The sequence below is a fragment of the Akebia trifoliata genome, unplaced genomic scaffold (assembly GCF_017979445.1).
Source record: "Akebia trifoliata isolate Shusen 1 unplaced genomic scaffold, ASM1797944v1 Contig00379, whole genome shotgun sequence".
In the NCBI taxonomy this organism is placed as follows: domain Eukaryota; kingdom Viridiplantae; phylum Streptophyta; class Magnoliopsida; order Ranunculales; family Lardizabalaceae; genus Akebia; species Akebia trifoliata.
The window spans coordinates 40,607-58,148 of NW_028236997.1; the positions used below are offsets into that span (position 1 = coordinate 40,607).

At 36.2% G+C, this 17,542-nt stretch overlaps 1 protein-coding gene and 1 non-coding gene across 2 annotated transcripts in view; one reads left to right on the forward strand and one right to left on the reverse strand.

Moving 5' to 3' along the window:
* LOC147381520 (transcription initiation factor TFIID subunit 1-like) overlaps window positions 1-16,362 on the forward strand; it is a 56,555-nt gene extending 40,193 nt beyond the window's left edge. The window contains exons 14-23 of the mRNA XM_086430310.1: window positions 944-1,153; window positions 1,363-1,455; window positions 1,904-2,110; window positions 3,700-3,906; window positions 7,094-7,580; window positions 11,348-11,469; window positions 11,654-11,776; window positions 13,573-13,641; window positions 13,731-14,753; window positions 15,526-16,362. Of these exons, the coding sequence (XP_086286436.1) occupies window positions 944-1,153; window positions 1,363-1,455; window positions 1,904-2,110; window positions 3,700-3,906; window positions 7,094-7,580; window positions 11,348-11,469; window positions 11,654-11,776; window positions 13,573-13,641; window positions 13,731-14,753; window positions 15,526-15,885 (2,901 nt within the window). The 3' untranslated portion in view covers window positions 15,886-16,362. The remainder of the gene's footprint in view (window positions 1-943; window positions 1,154-1,362; window positions 1,456-1,903; window positions 2,111-3,699; window positions 3,907-7,093; window positions 7,581-11,347; window positions 11,470-11,653; window positions 11,777-13,572; window positions 13,642-13,730; window positions 14,754-15,525) is intronic.
* A 579-nt stretch (window positions 16,363-16,941) lies between these two features.
* On the reverse strand, window positions 16,942-17,025 carry TRNAL-CAA (transfer RNA leucine (anticodon CAA)). Its single transcript has one exon. It is a non-coding gene; the product is annotated as a tRNA-Leu (tRNA).
* Between the last annotated feature and the right edge of the window lie 517 nt (window positions 17,026-17,542).

Genomic DNA, 17,542 nt, shown 5'->3' on the forward strand with positions numbered 1-17,542 from the left:
GTAAATTAAGACAACAATATTGGGTTCATACCGAAATATGATGAGATCAACAAAAGCTGTAAGCTGTATGTCTGTATAGTAAAATGAAAACTTTGCAACATAATAGAAGCAAAAAAATAAAGTAGTAAGTGAGGCAAAGTGTATGGCATACGATTCTCTATATAATAGGTTGGGTACAAGAAAGAGTGAGAAAGATATTCACACTCTTGCCGCTATGTTTCTAAGGTTTGGAATCATTATCTTCAATTGTTTGGGGTGGTAGGATGTTTACCAAGCTCGGTGAAGGTTTAGATGGAGAGTTGGATTGTTTGGGGGAGATATTTTACCAAGGCAAAGTGGACGCTTTGGGATCTTATTCCCTTTGCAGTGTGTTGGATGATTTGGAAGGAAAGGAACAAACGAGCGGTTGAGAACAAATCTAAGGAAGAGCATGAGTTAGTTTTGGAGGTGCTAGCCTTATTTTTATTTTATTTTTTGTGTGTAAAAGGTTTAAGGAGTTTGGGGGTATATTCTTCGAAAACTTCATTGTTAGATGTTGGAGGGTGTGTAATATAGATATGGGGTAATCTTGTTTCTGATTCTGTTCTTTGGCTGTTTGCAGACCTATTGTTAGGTTTGTTTTTTCTTTCTTTTAGCTGGTCTCCTTGACCTCCATTTTATTGATTGAATGAAATTATCTCTACCTATCAGAGAAAAAAAATATATTCACACTCTTGCAAGGATGAGAGAGGGAACTAGAGATAGACGATGATCCATAATCAAACATTCAATTCATCTTTTGACTTAAATATTTTCTTTTGTTAGTTTTCATTCATAGAGTTATCTTTTTAGTTCCTTATGTGAATTGTGGACTAATTAGTGGCATTTTGAACTTGTTTATTTTAAACTCTTATATTTGAATTTTTTTAGTTGTTTAAGCTAGTTAGATCATGGTACTTTTCAGGAGCCTCACATGGAAGTAATTTCTCCTGCTACAAAAAGTCTTCAGACATATGTTGGGAACAGGTTGTTGGTATATGTGTATCGTGAGTTTCGTGCCAGTGAGAAGCGTGGTCTGCTTCCTTGCGTCCTAGCAGATGAGTTGTCTGCCCAGTTCCCTAACCTGACTGAATCCCTTCTTCGGAAAAGGTTGAAGCATTGTGCTGATTTACAGGTAGTTTGCATTTTATTTTATTCTTGTAAATTCGTTCAGCGGATCCCAATATTGGGATAAGGCTATGATGATGATGCAAGATTGTGTTTGCTCTATTAACTGAGATAATTTTATCTCTCTCTCTCTCCTGTTCAACGTGCTAGCTTTATTAATTTTTATATTCTTCTATGTTAATCTGAAAATTTGTTGATGTGTCTTTAACCTGCCAGAGGGGATCCAACGGGCAGCTTTCTTGGGTTATGAGGCGCAATTTCCGCATTCCATTGGAGGAAGAACTGAGAAGGATGGTGACACCGGAGAGTGTGAGGTTTTACATGTCATTAACTTTGTTGCTTTGATTATGTAGTGCATTTCACTTCAAACGTGGAAAAGGTTTCCCCTTAATAAATTTCAACATAACTTGAAGCTGATTGAAGAAATTTGGGCACTTCTTAATATTGTATTGAGGAATTGCATTATTGAATATTCCTTCTTTGTTTATTGTTGTCATTGAGCATTTGTGATTTTATGGCTTTTGATGTTTTTATTGGTAACTGCATCCTGTTTATGTACAATTTGGTGTAGATGATCTTTTTATATACCTAGAAGTGTATTTTGCAAATATAATCGGTTTCAAAGTTGGTTCTTCTTGTTCAGGTTGCCTAAGTTTGTAATCTAGATTTGATACTTTTTGCATCTATATGTCGCATGCAAATATCTTCTTGTCACGTTTTATTTGCAGTGTGAGACGTAAACATTTTCTGTCTTCAGGTCTGCACGTACGAAAGCATGCTAGCTAGCCTTTACCGGCTCAAACGTTTAGGAATTAGCAAGCTGACACACCCTACCGGCCTTACTTCCGCCATGAACCAACTTCCTGATGAAGCCATAACTCTTGCTGCTGCATCACACATTGAGAGGGAAGTGCAGATAACTCCATGGAATCTGAGTAGCAATTTTGTTGCCTGTACAAATCAGGTAAAAAAATTATTTTTGTTGTGCTTTATGCAATGTTGGGCATCCATTCTGCTTCCTCAATGGTGAATGACGAATCATTGTCCAACAAGTAGATACACAAGCTTATTCCTTTATGCTTGCTTCTTGATAGTATGTATGTATGTATGTAGGAGGTTTTTCCTTCCTTTTCAAATTTTGCTGATTAGTGGAATGCAAATGATGTAAGCTTTGTTTATATAAATTAAAATATGTAGTAGAAGTAATTGATGCATTTTGAGAAATAAAAAACGTTCAGTTCTCATATTGGATTCAATTTGGTTCATTATATTTGTAGGTTTTCAATATAATTTACGGATCCTAGGTTCCAGTTGGGATCACATATGACATGGTGCATACAAAGCCAGATCCAGACATGATCCGACTGGAACTGAGATTGAACCATTTCAAGCTGAATTTCATTGGTGATGCCAACAAGATATTGGAATCATGGGCCAATTACGATGCCTCTTGGCACATTCTATGTGCACCAAATGCTAATCTCTAGTTTCCTTTCCATCTTTCTTGATATATTTCTTTTTACCAATCAAAATGAAAGGAATAAAGAACTGGACTACTAAGTCCTAGGATTATTTCTACTGTGAGCAAACATGTCTTGGGTGTCGTACGGATTACCATCTCAAGTTGCATGGAAAATATCATAATTATTATTTACGGTGGGATCTCTCCCAATTCCCAACTATTTGTGTTTGGCAACATTAATCCTGTTCTGCCATTCAATATCTTTAAATTTGAATCACTTTGATATTATTGTGAAGTTTTTACAAAACCTATTTCTATAGTAATGCCCATGTAACGTGGGCAGTCCATTTTTTCTAAGCATTCTGTGATGGGTTTGAATGGGAATTTATTTTAAATGAAGATTTGGAACTCATTGCCATCTAGCAACTGATACATTTTTTCCATTCGAAAGATAAAGACCCACTAAATTGAATGTGATCCTGGCTGATGATCTCATATTCACGTGTAGACACATTCAGACACTTTTTTTTATACCGAATGAAAAATTTATACATTTATTTGGTTTCCAGTTATTGTTTGTATTGTTTATGTGATCTTAATGTATATCAACCTCCCTATATATGTTCTGTCTATATTGTGCATGTATCATGAACTTAAACATTTTAATAAATATAACCTCAACATATGGAATAAGCTGTGTACATATCTGTGTATGGGTTACCCGACACTTTGTATCTGTTTGGACATACCATTTTCTTAACAGATTGAGACAAAGTAACCAAATCTTTGGGATAAGGTTTCATTGATTATGATTGAGACATAAATAAGACATTGTGTGAGATCGGGGAACCATATGAAAATATTTTTACTACATGTTATTGTTTCTTCTATTAGTAGTGTCAACTTCGTGGTTCATACTTTCTGGCAATCCCTGGCTTATGCCAAACTATATTCAAAATTTGGTTGTGCATTAAATCCATTATTTATTGAGAACATGTTCAGTGATACATATATTATTCTACATATGGTTCATAGTGGATTGAATTTTGTGTTATTTTGAAGTATTTAGAATTTTGTTATTTTATTTGCAGGATAGGGAAAATATAGAACGCTTAGAAATTACAGGTGTTGGTGATCCATCAGGTCGGGGCTTAGGTTTCAGCTATGTCCGTGTTGCTCCCAAGGCACCGATATCAAGTGCAGTGGTGAAGAAAAAGACAGCTGTCGCTCGAGGAGGTTCAACTGTCACTGGAACAGATGCTGATCTGCGCAGATTGAGCATGGAGGCTGCACGTGAGGTGTGTTTATATTACATGAACATGTTCCTGGTAATGTTTCTTTAGTAAGTCCTACAAAATTGGCCATCCAAGATATTGATGTCTGTTGCATTGATTGGGGGTTATACAAATCATCTCAATTGATGATCACATTTTGGAAGAATTAACAATAGAACACAACTAGAAAATACCGAGAAGTTAAAGTACAAACCATGGTGGACATGAAAATACTTATATTTCATAATGTGGTGTTGCTGTACTATAGCTACATTGTTGCTTATTAAAGATGAATGTGACCCACCACCTGCACAACTTATTATTTGGCAGAAACCGGTATATTTCCTCCTTTATCTACACGCAGTGTTTTAAGACAGTAAGATTCAATTTTTTTTGTGGGTGGATATACATTTGAATTATCTTTGGTGAGTATTATTCATAAATTTTTGACATTTTTTTGACATGCTGACTGGAAAATAAAAGAACTCTTTTCTCCATCCTCTTCCACTGTAGACCCCCCTCCCCCCTCTTTGATATTTGGAGTTCTAGACCACGAATTGTGGTTTTAACATTTTACTTAGTACACCTTTTGAAACCTTGAGAGTCGAGATTTACAATTGAGAGAGAGAGAGAGAGAGAGAGAGAGAGAGAGAGTTCTGTGATTTGTAATGCGTGGGTAGACATTACCGCTTTGATGTGTTCCACTTCGCATTTTGTTAACAATAAGCTTATTATCACAGAAATATTGTGCAACCTGAGGTATCTCTTTCCCACCAAGCTCTAGAGATGTTAGAAACATCTAGAAGAGTCTGGAAGGTGTTAGAACTTGTTGTCTATCCTGGAAAAAAATCTAGAGGGTTCTTTTGGTGTACCTTATTTATTGTTTGTCTTGTATTGTGTAGAGTAAGAATGTTCTGGATTTAGGATTGGGAATTTTTTGGAAAGTTTTCGAGTTGTAGAGATAGGTGGAGTTTTCTAGAATATCCTCTCTAAGTCTATATTCGAGGGAAGACTCTTCATTTGTAACCAAGCTCGGTAATGCTCCAAAATTAAACTCAAAAGTATGTGAGTATTCTCATGAATGGTTTAGTGTCTTAGAGAGTTGAGGGAACTCCTAGGTATCATGTGGGAAGGTTGACTTGAGTACACCGGAGAGATTAGTTCACACTACATGACGGTATCAGAGTGTTCTTTGGGGAACCTGGTTGAGAGAGCTTTCAATTGCGTGATTTCCACGGGAGCAACATCGTTAGAGGTCGACAATGCACAAGTTGTGGTTTAACCAAGGGTGATGGTATCCTTAAAGGAAGACATGTTAACTATAGGGAGATTAGGCGAGTCAAGTCGGTAGAGCCAAGAAGGGGTGTGTAAACTTGGAGAACGTGGAGGTATGCATAGGCAAGATTCTTGTTGGGGGAGAAGAAAAGATTGAGGAAATGATGACCGGTTAAAAAGGGTATGTTGACGCCATGAAGGACATGGAAGCTTACGTAAAGGAAATTCTGGAGGTTGTTTGAGATGTGATCAAGAGCTTCTATGGAGAAACTACTGAATATGTTGAGGGGTTGTCAACTAGAGGAGTTCAAGACCAATATTTTGGTCTTGAAAAGGGCTATGAGCAACAGGTGTGCGACAATCTTGTTTGTTATTGTTGTTGCTTGAGGAGTGATATGCATTGGGTGCAAAAAAAATCTTATGGAGTTCGCTGTCTTTTGCCATATGTTGGGCTGTTATGGAAGGAAATGAATGTCCCTATCTTTGAAGATGCGTTTAGACCGTTGCGAGAGATCAGCATCCTTATCTTGTGTTTTCTTTTCTTTTGGTGTAAATTTTCTAAGAGTTGGCGCAGGGGAGCGGAGGTTCAAAGATTTTATATGGAACTTGAGATGTGAGTCCTAATGGTTTATTGGGGTTGGTTTTTCTGGGGGCCAGCTGCCCTTGATGTTTCCTGTTTCTCCTTGACTGCCTTCTTCGCTATATTTTTTGACTTATAAAAGAACAGAAGATAATACTAGTGAGTAGTGTATACAGGATAATGTAGGATTATCGCGTCATGTGCAACGAAAGTTGATTACCACCATGGTTAGCAAGAATATGCTAGTTGAATTTTCTTATAGTGTTAAAGGAAGACCAAAAAAATTGTAGATTGAGGTAGCGAAGGCATACGGGAATACTCTAGGATTATAAAAAAGTATCTCTAAAACATAATTGAATAGAGAAGCAAGATTCATTCTGCCGACCCCACATTTTTGGGAAAAAGCTTTGAGGACGAATGAGGTGGTTGATGTGATGAGATTCGTTATAAAAGGCTCTCTCTTTTACATAAAAGGGCAAAAATGTAAAAACTATACAAAATCATGACCAGTTGATCTGCTCTCCAAGAGCAGCCCATGGATGTAGTTTGAAGAATCAACCATCTAAAAAAATTGTGCTCGTTCCTGTGATCTCTGCTTTATATTGATCTCTCACACGTACAACTTTGCGTGTGGGCGCACGAATCTCAAAGTTTGCTTAATGATGATGACAAGAGTTGAAGACGAATTGGATAGGTTAAAAATAATTGAAGATGACCGATCAAAAAAAAAAAAATTGAAGATGTACACACGCACACACATATTTATGTAGAGGCTAAAATTTTAAGAAATCTAGATTTGAAAAAAAAAGACCTTTTTCTTCATTGGATTGGGATTTTAATTGGGAGTTCAAGGGCCGTCCATTTTCAAAGCCTTTGATCAGGAAAAAATTGTATTTTTTTTAATGATTTTTTTAAAAACCTAATCTAGGCCATAAATTCTTGAGAGCTAGGTGTCATTTGGGCCAATGTGTCGGTCCATGCAGCCCAAAAGAGGACCCATGGAATGTTTTTCCTGCACACATTTTAGTAACAGTGGAATATATTAATTCATTAACGTATATAGAAGGCTTTTCTTTTTTTTGTTTTTTTTTTTTGGGGGGGGGGGGGGGGGGGGTGCTCAGCCAGACTTGAATCCAACACCACAAAGTTGCATTGCAGCATGTCAACCAAATGAGCTATGGGTCAAGTCCTCAGCACGTTGTGCCAAAAACTATTAAATTGTGTCTTCCGTAGAACAAAATCTGACCATCCTGTTTTGAACATTTACCTACACCATTTTGTTTTCTAATTGCTCTGTAGGATGCAAGTCAGCAGTCCATTGTATTTCTTACCTCTAGGAGTGTTTGCAATTTCCAGGTTCTCCTTAAATTCAATGTCCCCGAGGAACAGATTGCAAAACAGACTAGGTGGCATAGGATTGCTATGATACGCAAGCTTTCGAGTGAACAAGCGGCAGCAGGGCTCAAGGTTGATCCAACGACCATCAGCAAATATGCCCGTGGCCAGCGAATGTCCTTTCTTCAGCTTCAGCAGCAGACCAGAGAAAAGTGTCAAGAAATTTGGGATCGACAAGTTCAGAGTCTTTCAGCTGCTGACGGTGATGAAAATGAGAGTGACTCTGAAGCAAATAGTGATCTTGATTCCTTTGCTGGAGACCTTGAAAATTTATTGGATGCAGAAGAATGTGGGGATGACGAGGAAGGTTTCTATGAATCTAAGCATGAAAAAGCAGATAGTGTTAGGGGACTCAAAATGAGAAGGCGGCCCTCCCAAGCCCAGGCGGAGGAGGAAATTGAAGATGAAGCAGCAGAAGCTGCAGAATTATGCAGGATGCTCATGGATGGTATGGATTATTTGGTTCCTTAGCTATTCCTCATGATATACCAATTTTGAAATCCTATTTGCATTTCATGAACATTTACTTGTTAAAAAAATGGATTTCATGAACATAAAAACTTTTTACATGTGTTACCATTCTAGTGGTATTAGATTGCTTGGATCTTAGTAGAAGTTGGTGTATTTATGAGGCTGAGAACATGCATGAAAAGACGTATGAAATTTTTTCTGTGGAATGATAAGAATGGAGGAAGGAAGTATCATTTGGTTAATTGGAAGTTGATATGCACCCCAAAGAGAAATGGAGGTCTTAGGGTAACGAATAGAGCTCTTTTAAGCAAATGGCTATGGAGGTTCGGTGAATAGAGGGATTGCTTGTGGAGGAGGGTTGTTTGTGCTAAGTATGGGGAAAAGAGGTTCGGGTGGTGCAGCGGGGAAGCCAAGGGGTCTTATGATTGTAGTGTTTGAAAGGGTATTCTCAAGGTAGCCAACGATTTTGTGAGAGAAGCCAGTTTTAGAGTAGGTTTAGTTGGTAGGGTGAGGTTTTGGGAAGATAGGTGGTGTGGTAATTTGGCTCTATCAAACCAATACCCATCATTGTACGCTTGTTCTCTTAAAAGGAATGGCCCGATTAAGCATTGTCTGATCTGTAACGAAATCACTAGTTCTTGGGATTTGGGTTTTAGGAGAAATTTTAATGATTGAGAGATAACCGAGGTAACATCTCTTCTAAATCTCTTGAACGAAGTCCAAATCAGGGAGAATAATCAGGACATGAGGGAATGGGTCAAGACTAAGGCTAGAAGATTCATTGTTCACTCCTTTTACAAAGCCATTCTTCCAATGTCGAGGATACTTTTTCAGAATCTCTCATTTGGTCTTCTCTTGTTCCTTCTAAAATTTCCTTCTTTGTTTGGCTTGCCTCCTTAGGGAGGATTCTTACTTTGGATAATTTGATTTCTCGTGGGTGGATCACTCCAAATTTTTGTCCCCTTTGTAAGAGTGATGGCGAATCTGTGGATCACACTCTTCTTCATTGCTCTTTCTCCCGAGGAATTTGGTTGTCCTTCATGTCTTTGATTCACATGTATTGGGTTTTTCCGAAGAACTTTCTTATGATATTAGAAGGGTGGGCTTACAACATATTCTCTCATAGAAAAAGACACCTTTGGGCTATCCTACCTTCAGCCATAGCTTGGGTTCTTTGGAAAGAGAGAAACAACAACATGTTCCAAAGCAAGGAGAACAATTCGCATTCGGCATACATGGAGATTTTCGGGCTGCTGTTTTTTTGGGCGAAGTTAAGCAAGGACTTCTCCGGGTTCTCTTTCGAGGACTTTGTATTTATATGGGATAGCTTATGTAACTAGTAGGATCTTGTTTGTCTTCTTCTCTGTTTTTGCTTTCCGTCTTGGGGGCTCTCTCGGCCTCCTTTGTATTCTTCTTCTTTTGATATTTATAAAATCTTTATATTTATCAAAAAAAAAAAAAAAGAACATGCATGACAGACCCGAGTTCCATCAGCTCTTGGTGAATATTGTGCACCCAGCTCATCAATGGTCTGGTGTTTGTTTGGATGGACTGTGGTCCCAAAACTTGACTAACTGAAAGATCTTAAGGTAAAAAACCCAAAAAGAATACTGTAAAGAAAAGGATCTGAACCTACGAAGTTTGAGAAAAAATTTGAATTAGGTTAACTGAACTTATGGTCTAATGAATCTTAACTTATTGTTAAATAAGAAACTTACTTCAACTGCTATACTTTTAAATGGAACTTGAACTTATGATTTTATATATCTTAACTTACTACAAAATAAGAAACTTACATGTAGAATATATTCACAAGGAATATATTCATATATTTGGAGGACTCCTCGTCCTCCCATCTATAAATTCTTATCTTATCAAAAAAATTAAAATAAATAACAAACAAACAAAAGAAGAAATACTGCAACTCGAAGACACTTATCTTCAGATCATACTTGGACACTAGTAGCATCCTAGGTACTAAACTTATCATCGAAAACATTATTTAGGAATCAAAGATGAGTTATTATTGAAAACCATGGTTATGGTGAGTGGGCCTCATAAACCTGCTGCAGTAAATCACTATGTGGTAATTTTAATATCCATAATTGGTTGATAGTTCATGAAGGCCAAAACATTTAATTCTACCCAAGGTGTTAAATTTTGATGTCGGGGTATATTTCGAATTCCTGGGAGAAGGAAATTTTGGGGAAATTTTCAATGGTGTGGAAATAATGCATTTTTTTTTCTTCTTTCAGGGTACTGATGGAAATATTGAGAATTTTTTGTTGAAATTTCCGTAAATGATAAAACAAACATGAAAGCACACTCCAAAGCCATAAAAAAAAATAAACAACTACAATGTGGAAAATTATTGTCTGTGGCGTTTTGTTACACACCTGATTGGGTATGTAAGGGCATGCAGTTAAACATAATATATTTATTTATGAAATTGATCATTAAAAATGGTGTTTCCTTGTGGCTAAATAGACCTATTTTACCCTATAGTGACACTTGATGAACTGCCTCTTGCCTCATTAAACTCAACTTCCTTTTTAGTCCTTGTGTTTTTCTCTAATTTGGCCTTTTCGGAGTCTCTTCATTTGTATTCTTGGTTCATTGAAATATCGTGTACTATGCAAAGTATAAACTATGAGCTATTAGATACATGCATCTTTATCTTCTTTTATAAAATTTTTTTTTTAGAGTTTCTTCATGTGCACTCAGTTTATTTATTGTGCTCTATGCAAAGTATTTTAACTATGAACTATTAAATTCATGCATCTGTATCCATTTTTTAATTTTTAATTAGTTAAATACTGGTCTTCACACTTAAATTTGTAACAAAAGGGGGGGGGGGGGGGGGTATGTAAAATACTGATGCTTTTATCTAAAAAAAAATATAAATCCCTAAATGCGTGTAGGAAGGGACAATAGGGTCTACATGGGTTTTGGAAATTTCGAAAGTTCAATTTCCCATGATTTTGAAAGAAAAAAAAGAAGGAAATAATGCAATCTTAGAAATACGTTGTTCACCTAAAATGAATTGTTTTTTTCTGGAAATAAATGTAGATGCCTTTCAATTATGTACTTGGAGGAGGGAAATGTTTCCCAAAATTATGGAAATTTAATACCTTGATACTACCATTGGGCCTTCCTGAATTTAGTGCCACACAAATATATTATAAGTTATATAAATTATAATAAATATATAAGTTATGAGGCCGAGTTATTTCCGTAAGTATTATATTAAATATTTATGTTAAAAATGTGTATGATCTGAAAGTATTTATAGGATAATTATATGGTTCATTTTTGGACCTTCAATCTATAGAATTTTGAACATTCCATGAATTAATTGCTCTCTTTTCTTGTAAATGTTTCTTCAATGTTCTATAATTCTGAAGGCAAATGATATACAAAGAAATGTGCTACCCTGCTCTCTTTTTTATTTGAAGTTTGAATTCTGGCTTCTTTTCCTTTTATATTAATCTTTATTTACTTCCATTGGAAATTTTGTAAATTGCATATTTTTAGTTAAACAATAGCTCTATAAACCTTTAGCTATGGAAGCATGTGAGATTAAGTGGGTAGATGATATTAAGTATAAACGAATATTAATAATATAACAGAAAGAGTTGTGGAGATGCCTCTTGTAATGATGGAATAGCTTCTGACAACCTATATTAGAGTGAATAATTATAGCAAATAACCTCTTTATTGCTGATTTTGAATTATTTTCTTCAGATGAAGAAGCCGAGCGGAGGAAGAAGAAAAAGACAGGACTTGGGGTCCGGGATGGTGGATTGGGTTGGCAATCAGGTGGATCATTTTCATCTAAGGAGAACATCATTCGTGACCCAAAGGAGGTAACTGTGCGCCCCTTCGCATTTCTGCTTCCACTCTTAATCTCTTGGCTTGATTGCTTTTGTATTATGTTTGCAGCCATTTCTTCAGTGACTTTTTATATTAATGTGAATTTATGATGCATTTTATTGAGTAGGTAAACTCTGAAAAAAGTAACAGGCAAATTCTACATTTTACTGGTTGTAGGTGGAAAGTATTCTTGCTAAAAGGTCTTTTTCTGGAAAATCAAAAGCAAAAATGGGAAAGAATGATATCGTTCGTATGGGCGTACTGAAAAAGAATACCAAAGCAATAGGAGATGGATTTAAGGTAGCTTACAGGTTTTTTTATTCTCCTTTACTATGTTCACATATGAATCGACTGTTTAATAATTTATTTACCAGTAAAATGTAGATGATTTTAGTATTTCTTCCATGAACTTGCTAATATGATTGGGAACTTAGCTAAAAAAAAAGGCAAATATGATTGAAACTATAATCACTACTACAAACACAAGATGCATTCTTTTAACTCGGGTGCTGGTGATCCCTTTGAGGGTTGCCTTCTTGTGTCATGAATTTGTTGTTGGCGGGGTGTGCCGAAACAATGCACTTTTTTTATAGATAAGCTGTGCGCCTGATGCCAGTATTGGTGAAAATTTGGTGTTAAAACTCATCTTATATTCCAAATCCAACAGGCAAGAAACATTCTATGGCTTATGGAGCCATATACAATAACAGGCTTAGGTTCTAAATCCCAGTTAGTCATACCAAAAGGGGAAACGACATCCAGAATGATATGGTTGAAGTGGCACACCACGGATCAATTTTATAGAGAAGGTGCCTCTCACCTCTGCGAAGATTCAACCAAAAATTTCTGATTCCCTGTAATTCTTGGTTCGGATCTTGAGCCTGTCTGTATCAATGGAAATTTCAGTTGAATCACCTGCACCAGTATTGTGCTTGTTTTTTTTTTTTTTTCAATAATTGTAAATTTATTAAGAGAAGAGAAAAGCAAATACTGTTGGTGCTTGTTTCAGCAGATGCTTTTACACAATGATTTAATTTCCTTGCCAATTATTAGTTGAAGGAAATTGTAGAAGTTCAGTGTTTTTTCTTGTGAAACTTCTGTTCCAATGTATTTTTTTCTTCTATTACCTCAGGTATTGCTGCCTATAATGACAATATTATAAACAGTGCTTCTTTGTGTTCATGAAATAGCAATGCGTAATATATGCAATTCATGTAAGAAATGACCTCTGCTATCAATAAAAATAGATTCATGAATAAGTATAGAAAACTGCTTTTTTAAGTGTTTAAAATGGAAGTTGGAATTAAAATCACTTTTTTTTTCATATCAATATGCTTTAGAAACACTTTGGAGCTTTCCAAAACAACACAAAGCCTCGAAGCATTGCATTTGATGTATGTATAACTTTGTAAAAAAGCTTTTTTTGTTTTGTTTATTTTTTAATGGTTATTTTATTATCGAAGTATTGCATTTGATATGTTTCAGTATGTTTTGGAAACGTTCTGAAACAATTGAATTTCAGTAAAAGATTTTTTCTGTCTGTACTGATATGATGTGAAACATACCAAAATATTCCAAAACATTGCAATACATTTGAAATTTCGTGACGTTTTGTTCCGGTATGCGATAAAATTGGAATGTGCAATGAGGGTGCGTCATAAAAATAATGTTTACAATTAAAAGTGTCTGACAAAGATTTATCATCTATTTTAAAGTGTCAGGATAAGATAGATTGCTGTTGCATGTTAAGTACATCTGGTTTTTCTTTTTCCAATGGGTAAGCTGGACTTGAATCCACAGCCCCAAAGTTGCATTGCAACATGTTAATAATTGGGCGATGGATCCATGCCCATCTGGAAAAGTTAAAATTGCTTTACAAGCAATATATTTCCATAATCATCTTTCATATATTTGTGTATTAAATGCCTGAGGTTGACCCATAAATTTTATCTCAACTATGATAAGGTGGTTTTCAATAGAGGTGTTGTAGCTTTTGTTATTCACGTTCATCTTGAACTGGAATTAGTAATGATATCTCATGTTTTTCCCTGTAAAGTAGTATCTTATTATCGTAACTTTTTTCTCGTTGAAACTAGGTTTTTAAAGAAAAGAAACATACGGATAAACCTGTGCGGGAAAGTTTTGTCTGTGGAGCATGCGGTCAGGTATGTGAATTTGGCACCATTGTTTTTCCTTTATTACGAAAACTGTCATAATAATGCCCATATTGACTTTTATCCTGGTAATGGACCAGCTGGGACATATGAGGACAAACAAGAACTGCCCCAGGTATGGGTGTGGGGAAGATTTAGACATACAGGTCGAGAGCACAAACTCAGAAAGAATATTTGGGAAGCCCAACTCTATTGATCCAAGTTCCCAGCACCAACAAAAGACTCCAATGAAGAAGTTAATGCCTAAAGGTGCGACAAAAATAGCTATTGCGGAAGCCCCAGAAAACACCGAGAAAATAGGATTAAAAACAAAGATCCTTCCATTGAAGCTAAAATGTGGGTCTGCTGACAAGCTTCCTGAGAAAATTACACTTGGGGGCACCTCCCAGAATTCTGAGAAACATGCTGTTGGTGATACTGAAACGGGTAATAAACATACTGCTAAGATCAGTAAAATAATAATTTCCAACAAGGTAAAACCTGAAGAAATTCAGGTTGAACCTCAGAGGCCCTCTATTGTGATACGACCACCTATGGTGGCAGACAGGGATCGACCTCGCAAGAAAATCATTATTAAACAACCAAAGGGGATTATTAGTGTGGACCAGGTCAACTCAGGTCTGAAGGAGGAATATAGGAAATTCAAGAAGATGATAGAGCTTTCAAGCTTTGAGAAGCACAGAAAACAGGAGAACAAACGATTGGCTGAAAAAGCAGTAAAGAGGAAAGCTAAAGAGGAGAGGCGATTGTGGGAAGAGGAGGAGAAGAGGAGAGAGGCAGAGATGATGAGAGAAGAGAGGGAGAAGCATTTTGAGGAAGAAAGGAGGATGCAAGCTGAACAACAAAGATTAGCTGAGATTAGAAGGTGTGAAGTTATGTGGAGAGAAGAGGAACAGGAGCGGAAGAAAGCGAAGAAAATGAAAAAGAAGTACAAGAAGCCTGAGATGAGAGATGAGTATTTGGAGGAACCGAGGTCAAGCAGAACCGACCGAAGGATGTCAGAACGGGACCGGGCTGCAAAGAAGCGACCTGTGGCCGAGTCAGGAAGGTACAGTGCAGAATATGCTCCACCAACAAAGCGTCGTAGAGGGGGTGAGGGAGAGGTAATCTTCATTACTTTGCTTTTTCCTGAGTTGCAACAATTTTCTGTTTTCATGTTGGATTCTGTATGTATACAAGAAAGAACCACCAATAATTTTAGTGCCTCTCCAATTTAATGTAGTTCACCTTTTTTTCACTATATTTCCAGTTAAAAGTACCTTTTTTGGCTATTGGTGGGAGTGGGGGTGGGGGATGAAGTTAATAGCGCTCCTAGTGACAAGCAATTATGGCTTGGGATATGAAATAGACTATATTTGTTTGCACAAGCATTCTGTGTATGAGGGTATCATCTCCAGTATTTTCTTTTTTCCTCTTTATTCCATTTTAAGGGATTAGGTTGAATGTACTTTAAAATAAAATGCTTGAATATAGTATGTTAGCAGGGACCAATTCATCTGATGCAATCTTGATAAACGTTTTTGGGTGAGAAATGCATGTTCATTTACACAATTTGAAGGATTGAGTATTATGAGTTTATCTATGAGAGAATGTTTTGATTCTTTATCTGTGATTAGAATAGTTCATACTTGGTGTGTTCTAGCAAACTTTGGCATTATAAGATGGATTATGAAATGTTTTAGATACAATTTTTGTAGCTTGTTAAGACACGTCTATAAATTTTACTATTTAAAGATCCCCGTACAGTTCTCTTACAACTTTTTAATCTGATTCAAATTTGAAGATAATATCTATATTGGTATCTTCTGTTTCTGCCTCATGGAAATTAAGTGTGGGGTTGGTTTTAATAAAATGTCGTTGCACTTCTATGAGCAGGTTGGTTTGGCAAACATCTTAGAGGGCATTGTGGAACAGTTAAAAGATGAATATACTGTATCATATCTCTTCCTAAAACCAGTATCGAAGAAAGAAGCCCCGGACTATATGGACATCATCAAGCAGCCTATGGATCTCTCCACTATCAAGGAGAAGGTGAGGAGGATGGACTACAAGAGCAGGGAGGACTTCCGACATGATGTGTGGCAGATCACCTTCAATGCTCATGCATACAACGATGGACGTCACCCCTTCATTCCTCCTCTCGCAGATCAGCTCTTGGAGCTATGTGACTACCTGTTGGATGAGAATGATGCTACTCTTACAGAAGCTGAATCTGGTATAAATAGTGAGGCATGAGAAAATCTTAATTTAAGAGAGTGCCATTTTTCTCCAAGCCCAGTTTGCTTCTCTCATTTTTTAAAATTATATTTTACTTGGCTTAATGTAATTGGATGACACTGGGTTCGGCTTCTGGCATCGAAATAATTATCATCAGTTATGCCATAATTCGAAAATATCAAGTTGCATCACTTGGTGGTCTCTTTCTACAGTTATGTTTGATTGAACAAACTGAATCTGGTCCTGAGGTTGTGACCTTGATGCGTGCTTACAAGCTCAATGCCGCATTGGGGAGATGATCCATTACTTCAAATCTGGAGATATGGCTACTTTCATCGATCGTATCTGAACTTGTGAATTGTAAATTAATTTGGTCGTTTTAGCCAAGTAATTTGTTGCTGTTATCAGAGACTTGATGAAGAATGAAAAGTAGTACCAATTTCTGGACTGTGTACATCATTCTCCTTGGTTTATGATGATTAATTAATTTGGATCTCTCTCTTATTTGCTTAGTGATCTACTGATTTTCCAAAAAGAAAACATTTTATAATTGGGTTGAATACTCTCTGACCTAGAACACATGTTCTGGGTTGATGATATAAGCAGAGCATTTTAATTTAAGGGCTAATAGAGTATTATTAGATTGGACATATTATAATAAAGTACGTATGATACACCAGATCATAGATGCATTATAACAAGGTCTATTATACTCATGATTTTAAAACTTTGGCGTCTCGGACAAGTTTTCCTGTAGGTTTAATAACGAGAAAAATAACATTGATTTTAAATCTTGTCCGAGACCGAGACGAAGAAGTATCGGTCAGAGACCATATCATATTTTCTTGTAGGATAGATATCATATTGGATTATGATTATGTTACATATAATTGTTATGGTTGTAATTATAATCAAGAAGAATTAATATATACTCTACAAATGAGAGTTGGAAGCTTTAGCTTTCTAGGCTGAGAAGAAAAGAAATTAATAGTTATGCTTCAAATCCATCAGCCAAACCCAATCCAATCCAATCCAAATATGAGTTCATTATAGGAAACACACACGCACAAAAATTGTCAGAAGTGGGATTTGAACCCACGCCCTCTTTCGAGGACCAGAACTTGAGTCTGGCGCCTTAGACCACTCGGCCATCCTGACTTTATTGATAAATGTTTCATATTATTATAATCTACCTAATCATTCTACGATTCAATTATGGAGCATCAATTCTTTCAAGTCTATTATTTTGAATATTTGACTTAGAATTTAGTTGACTTTAAGTAATCAAAGGTCGGCCTAAGTTCGTGGATCTGAATAAACTACTTACGGAAACATCGCCTTAAGTTATTGAATCAATTGATTGTGGGCCCATAATGACATGGTGATTGATGATCCTAGTTTGAGGTGAAGCATTACCTCCAAAATGTAATTAGAATTGTCATTTTGAGTAAACCTTTAATTTATTTTTCAATTTTAATTTTTATTTTGATTGTAATATTAAAAGAGTTAGGATTCAAAATGGTCCTATGATAAAGATAAGATGTCTACATGGCGTATTTTTGTTGAAGTTTAAAACACCTACGACTCTTAACCAAGTTGGGAACTTGCAAACCGCTTTTTTTGAACTCCAATAAAAATGTGCCATGTAGACAGCTAACGTTGTCATAGGAAATGG